Source organism: Ammodytes marinus (assembly GCF_949987685.1).
Source record: "Ammodytes marinus genome assembly, chromosome: 12".
NCBI classification, from domain to species: domain Eukaryota; kingdom Metazoa; phylum Chordata; class Actinopteri; order Uranoscopiformes; family Ammodytidae; genus Ammodytes; species Ammodytes marinus.
The window spans coordinates 28,825,991-28,833,490 of NC_137216.1; the positions used below are offsets into that span (position 1 = coordinate 28,825,991).

Genomic DNA, 7,500 nt, shown 5'->3' on the forward strand with positions numbered 1-7,500 from the left:
ATTTTTTAAGGTCACTACAAGGAATATACCCTGCGTTGCAATCCCCATACTATGTACTATTTAGTATGGTAGAAAAAAGATTTAGGATGTCTCGATTCTTGTGGTCAATTTAGTATGCTTAAAAATACCCGGATGCCTACTAGATCCGGGCCGAGATTTTTAGTGTTGAAAACAGCATCCTATTTGGACGATTCTGACCCACAATCCAGTGCGCACCGGAAGTGACGTCACATCGACAGAGCCTCCGTATGAAAACAAACGGGGATGAGACGGATATAAAGGCAAGAGGCAAGATCAAGGCGCAATGTTATGATGAAATAAATAAGTAAAAGTATGTCCCCATTGTAGCATACTGCATCCTGAGATGTTTTATTTCGCTGTATACATAATGAATTATATACAGTGAGGCCAATTCCTTTATTTTTGCTGTAGACTGGAAACATTTGGGCTTGACACCAAAATATGAATATGAGACAATAGATCAACATTTCAGCTTTCATTTCCAGGTATTCACATCTGGATCTGATACACAACTGATAAGATAGCATTATTTGTAAAGGAACACAGCATTTTTAGGTGAGCAAAAGTATTGGAACAGATAGACTTAAAATAAATTAAAGTGAATAAGACTTAATATTTTGTTGCAAATCCTTCGCTTGCAATAACTGCATCAAGCCTGGGTTGGCCTCACTGTTCTGATACTTTTTTTTTTTTTTTTAAGATATTTTTTTGGCATTTTTTTATGCTTTTATTGATAGTGTAGAGACAGAGTTGAAATGGGGCAGAGAGGGGAGTGACATGCAGAGAACGACCGCGGGCTGGAATCGAACCCGGGTCCGCTGCTGGCCGAGGCCCATGGGGGGGGGGGGACGCCCTACCAACTGAGCTAAGGGCGCCCTTGTTCTGATGCTTTGAAGGGGACTGTATATAGTATTTGCCACATACACCACTATGGAAGCTGCAGTATCTCAGAGGTTTAGATGTTCAGAATGCATATAAACCCTTCAGGGGTGTAGTGCTGAATGTGTGTTCAGCTTACCCATTTCATCTGTACTATCAACACACACACACACACACACACACACACGCAAGCACGCACGCACGAATGCACGCACATGCACGCTCGCAAGCACACACACACACGCACATGCACGCTCGTAAGCACACACACACGCGCACATGCACGCTCGCAAGCACACACACACACACGCACATGCACGCTCGCAAGCACACACGCACACACACAGACACGCACACAAGCACACGCACACGCACACACACACACACACACACACACACACACACACACACACACACACACACACACACACACACACACTCATTCATTCGTCTGATAGCGACACTTCCTACATCTATATACACAGAGGGGACTGAAGGATTGTGATGTATAGCTCACAAGCTCAACAGGGTGGGAAGCTGTGTGTGTGTGTGTGTGTGTGTGTGTTAGTGTGTGTGTGTGTGTGTGTGTGTGTGTGTGTGTGTGTGTGTGTGCGTGTGGCATGGCAATAACTCTCTAAAGCAGCAGAGCACAAACAACTGGTCATTATCAGCTCCCCTTCAGCCCTGACTAGACACACACACACACACACAACACACACACACACACACACACACACACACACACACACACACCGTCCTTCTTTCTTTCTCATTTAACTAATTTCCACTTAAATTCAAATCAAGTCGCTCTTCAGTTCTGATTGGATGAAATCGAAGCCGTCGCTATAGTGATTATTAATAACTGTAAATCACACACACAGACTGAGACACACACACACACACACACACACACACACACACACACACACACACACACAGACTGAGACACACACACACACACACACAGTCTTCTTTTCTCTCTCCAAAGACCAAATATCATTAACAACATTTGATATCAAACAGACACATTCAAAATTACCAAATTCTCACCTTCATTTTCAAGGCTCACTAACTAACACAGTGTCCCCCATCTGACTTCCCCTTGTGTGTGTGTGTGTGTGTGTGTGTGTGTGTGTGTGTGTGTGTGTGTGTGTGTGTGTGTGTGTGTGTGTGTGTGTGTGTGTGTGTGTGTGTGTGTGTGTGTGTGCGTGTCTCAGTTTCACTAGTAAATGGCCGTCAAAGCCATGGGGGATATACTCTGTAGTTTCTATCAAAGGTTTTCAAAAAATTTCCTTAAAATAACAAACCATCATTTTTGGAAAGATTACTATTTATTTATTTCATTTTATTTTATTTATTTTTGTTTCTCTTGTTTTAAAGGTGCTACGAGGAACTTTTAAATATTTCTAAAACAGTCAAAAAAAATTATCTAATGATCGTAATTGACGTAACAGCCATATCAGACCATCAGTGCAAAGACTGCTATTTTTATATAGTTTTTCTTAATGCCTTTGTCATGGGTATAGGCTACGCTCACCCAGGAACAACAGCTGGCGTAGTAAAAACACTACCACTTTTGTCCAAAGAGGGCGCAAGAATTAACAAACACTGAAAGTCCCTCGGAGCACCTTAAAATGTGTTTAATTCCCTATTTGTTTTGCTGTGTCAATGCAGTAATGTAAAAATATACTTCATACTATGTGATTGTGACAAACTGTATATATGTATTTTTTTTTTAAGATATTTTTTGGCATTTTTATGCTTTATTGATAGTGTAGAGACAGAGTTGAAATGGGGCAGAGAGGGGAGTGACATGCAGAGAACGACCGTGGGCTGGAATCGAACCCGGGTCCGCTGCTGGCCGAGGCCCATGGGGGGGGGGGGGGGGGGGGACGCCCTACCAACTGAGCTAAGGGAAACTGTATTTTTTAAGTAAAAAAAAAAAAAAAAAGGACTTCCAGGAAAAAAATTAAATAAAAATCCTTGGTGCATTGTTCCGTGTCCCCCAAACTTAAACACATTTTAGTAAATGCTTGGTTGTCGATTATATTGTTTGTATTGTTGGCTAGTATAACATGTCCTCTCCCTTGCTTGGGTTTTGTCTATGTGTCACCAAGATTTCTAGGTATTTTTTTTCCTGTTGTTCCGTCTCTGTTTGTCCATGTTGTTGTTTGTGGTGAGAAGCAAAAGAAAATGTTTCACTTGTTGGACAATCAAACTCACCTTGACCTCGATGTATCACTGTAAACAAGTGTCGGCCAAAAGCAACAAGTTTGCCATCACAACATCACCACAACACTTTCTATCTGTAACTACTTTTTTAAACACTTCTCTGACACAAAATCTTGCTTTGTGCAAGGGATCAAAAAATGATTAATTTATTTGTATTATTATTATTATTATTTAGATGCAGCCTAATTCAGACAAATATACAGTATGCCTATATATGAGTCATCTGAATTTTTTCATTTACTTCATTTTCTATTATTTATTTTTTTATTTTTTTATTTAACCTTTATTTCACCAGGAAGGTCCCATTGAGTTACAGTAACTCTTCTCACAGGGAGTCCTGGCCAAGACAGGCAGCAGAAAAGAAGTTGCAGAATTTGCACAAGGCCACACACACACACACACACACAAACAAAGTACACCACAATTGACACTATAATGCTAAAATTACACTTCATAACAGGCTATATAAAAACAAGCTAATACATACAGCTAAAAAAAACTAATTAAAAATCTTTTATTTTTTGTAAACTTTTTTTTTATTTTACTTTTGTGGTCCCAACCATCTAAAAACCCCTTTCTTTCCCTTTTACTTTATTTTTATTCTAATATTTTATTTATTTTTTATTTATTTGTTTTTTATTTTTACTTTTTTTTAGACCAACAAAATTCCCTTTCTTTCCATCCCAAATTCCTTTAGCCCTATATTTAACCGTCACCCTCCTACTCACCCAGTATAGCCAGGAGGACAGTGTTGTCCTTTAGCACCTCCATAGAGCCGGAGCAGACAAAGTAAATGGCCTGCAGTGCGTCTCCCTGTCTGATCAGAAACTCTCCCGGCGCACAGAAAAACTTATTTTTAATTTTTGGATTGGATTTTTATAGAACACTCCTGCAGCCGTATTGCCTTTAATAGATTTTATTTATTTTTTAATTAAAAATTAAATCTGCTTTCATATCGGTTGTCAGAATTTTTCATTTACTTTAATGTTATTCTAATTATACAAAAAAAAAAAAAAAAAATAATAATATGTACCAAAAAAATTCCCTTTTTTCTATCCCAACCCCTTCTTACTCACCCAGTATAGCCAGGACGGTGTTGTCCTTTAGCACCTCCATAGACCCGGAGCAGACAAAGTAAATGGCCTGCAGTGCGTCTCCCTGTCTGATCAGAAACTCTCCCGGCGCGCAGAAAGACGTCTTTATGATGAGAGAGAGAGAGCGTAGGCAGCCGCGACTCGCAGACTCGAACAGTGGAAGCTGAAGCAACTCTTTGTTCAGGTGCATCGCGATGTCCGCACGCAACTCGTCTGGGAAATCTTTCAACAGCTGCGGGAAAGACACAGGGAAAGAGAGAAGGGTTTCCAATCAATAGAATAGGCTGGTATTAGTACAAGATGTCAATTTTTTTTAAAGATACAGTGCGTAACTTTTCATGTAAATTAATGTTGGTTACATTCAAGCCATCGCCAAAACAAGTTAACACAAAGTTGATTAAGACTATCATCAGCTCCACAAAACTCTCTCTGTATTTTACCATCAACAGAATGGCTGAATGATTTAATTAAACACAAAACATATTTTATTAAAACCTGCAGTGTGTAGAATTTTGGGTTTTATTTCCTAGCAGATTTTGTAGAAAGTAATTATAATATCCATAAGTACGTTTAATTTAGTGCATAATAGCTGAAACAATTTTTTTGAATTATTTTTTTTCCCCTTAGAAAGGGTCTCATATATGTCCATATTTCTGCATAGTTTGGACCAAGGCCTAGTGCCGCCATCTTGAAAGTGTCATAGTTGGAATGTCATCAGGTGCATTGTTTAAAATTTAGAATTGTTCTTGTCCTTGAAGGCCACTGTAGCTTCTGTTATTATTCTAAAGGGTTGGGGTTACCCAGGGAGCGTTGCATTCTAGAACTTTGTAGAACTTTCTTGATGATGTCATATTACACACTGCACATTTTAACTCTCATCCTACCAACATAATATTAATTAAATAGCTGGAGAAGGAAATAGGGAAGAGGGGGGGTGGGGGAGGGGGTAATACTCAACAAGAGGCCTTTTCTAAGATGGCTGCTTCAACTATTTTTCAACTTTTTGGGGGCTTTTTGCCTTTTAATTTATGGGACATGCCATGCAAATAATAGTTCAAATAGTTAGCTGTTGAGGTCTCGAGATCTGCCTCTTCTCTCTCCCAGTTAACAATCAACAGAATGGCTGATTGTAAAATGAATACAAAAATGGAAATCTTTTAAAGATATAGTGCGTAACCTTTTTTTAATTGTAAACGAATGTTGGTGACATTCAAGCCATCGCCAAATGAGTTGACACAAAGTTGATTAAGCCTATTATCAGCTCCACAAAACTCTCCCTGTATTTCTCAGTATGGCAGCGTTTACAAACTGGTGCTTCCCGTCAGAAATGTGTCCATATTTTCTCATAGCTCATTGAACTTTTCAGAGTGATAAATCTTAATGGCCTCAGAGCAATATTTTTGTTTTTGTTTAGTGAAATCCATGGACCGTTTCCACAGGAACAAAAGCAACAGGTGGATCTAATCACTGCTGGCTAATGTCTGTTTCAGCAGTTAAACCAAATGCAATGCAGCAGTTTAACAGTTAGAGCTCTACGAACGGGTCGAAATGTCATCTGTGAAAAAACAATGTTTATTCAACAACACAAACTCATTTCAGGAAATTCATATTCATGCAAAGTGTTAAAGCTACACTGCGTAACTTTTTCATATATAAATGAATGTCGGTTTCGTTCAATCCATCGCCAAACGAGTTGACACAAAGTTGATTATTAAGCCTATCAGCTCCACACAACTCTCTCTGTATTTCTCAGTATGGCAGCGTTTACAAACTGGTGCAGGAGCTCAGAAAAATCCCAAGAAGAGCCCAAGAAATTTTTCAGTTGTTGATTCTACTGCTAAGAAAAAACCTGGACGTACAGCAGAAGGTATAAAATCCATGTGCCATCACTGAAGGCTTTACCTCATGTAGATGGCGATGCACCGACAGTGTTGTTGTTATTACTCAGAATTCCAAATGGAGGCGACACAGAAGTTACGCACTATAGATTTAACCCTCATCTTACCAACATATTTAACACACACACACACACACACACACACACACACACACACACACACACACACACTCTCTCTCTCCCTCCCTCGCTCACCTCGCTGACGTCTATCCCGTTGTTGACGGACCAGGTTGTCTGGAAGCACTCCAGCATGCGTTGCTCGAGGGTTTTGGGCAGGCGGTGCACTCTGATGAAATCCTTCAGGTCTTTGGTTCGCGTGTGATACAGCGAGCGCCGCGAGTACATCCGCTGTATGATGGCTGTCACGTTTCCAAACACCACAGCATGCATCAGGGCTGGAGACAGAGGGATAAAAATAGTGTGTTTTAAAGTTACAGTGTGTAAAAATCGGAGTATTTAGCATCTTCTAGTGGTGAGATTTTTTATTTTTATGTTCCCTTGCTTACCACTTCTTTTCGGGATATTTACAGAAGCTATGGTGGCCTTCAAGGACAAGAAGCTATACTTACTAAAGATGGCATCATCTACCACTGCACAAAACATTTGTGTTTTTAAAGGTAGAGTGTGTAATATTTGGAGTATTTAGCAACATTTTGTGGAGAGATTTCTAGATTGCAACGCTCTACCCTTTTTGGGAGAGTTTACAGAAGCTACGGTGGCCTTCAAGGACAAGAAGCTATAGTTACTAAAGATGGCATCATCCACCACTGCCTCAAGTCTTTCCACAACATCAAGTGATGAGGTGAAGATGTATTTAGTTATTTATTCTATAGTTCTTCTTCTTCTTGGTCTTCCAACAGGTGCATTTCCCCAGGACGCCCCACTATATATAAAAACGTGTAAGGCCGGTAAGTTTGTCTGTTCTGTGTTACTGTAGAAACATGGCGGTGCAACATGGCGGCCACATCGCCCCGCTCCTATGTAGATATAAAAAGCTCATCCTAAGGTTAAAACAAATTATTTAACACTAATTTAACCATACTTGTGAAGATTGTATTCCATTTCAACCAAGTCTGTTTTGAAAAATGCTAATAAATGCTACACACTGAACCTTTAAAGTCTGATTTATAATTGTATTACACGGTTATCTTGTTTTGATAATACTAGAAACACTCTTGGGCACATCCAATAATACTTCTGCACTGTAGCAAGCTTTGTAGGACGCATTCTTAAGCCTTACAAAGTTAAAAAGCGAACGGCTTAATAGGTCTTCCTCTTCTGTAAACCCACTGTAAAGCTCTTCCTTTAATAGGATTAAGAATTGGGCAGGAGCACACAATCTTATATATTTCTAGTGAAGTAAGCACTAATAAGAAA

The 7,500-nt window shown here is 39.5% G+C and overlaps 1 protein-coding gene across 1 annotated transcript in view; it reads right to left on the reverse strand.

Moving 5' to 3' along the window:
• Positions 1-7,500, reverse strand: part of kcnh3 (potassium voltage-gated channel, subfamily H (eag-related), member 3) — a gene marked incomplete at both ends in the record, with an annotated part of 131,653 nt that overhangs the window by 28,509 nt on the left and 95,644 nt on the right. Inside the window, 2 exon segments of the mRNA XM_080038528.1 lie at positions 4,209-4,458; positions 6,319-6,518. Of these exon segments, the coding sequence (XP_079894654.1) occupies positions 4,209-4,458; positions 6,319-6,518 (450 nt within the window).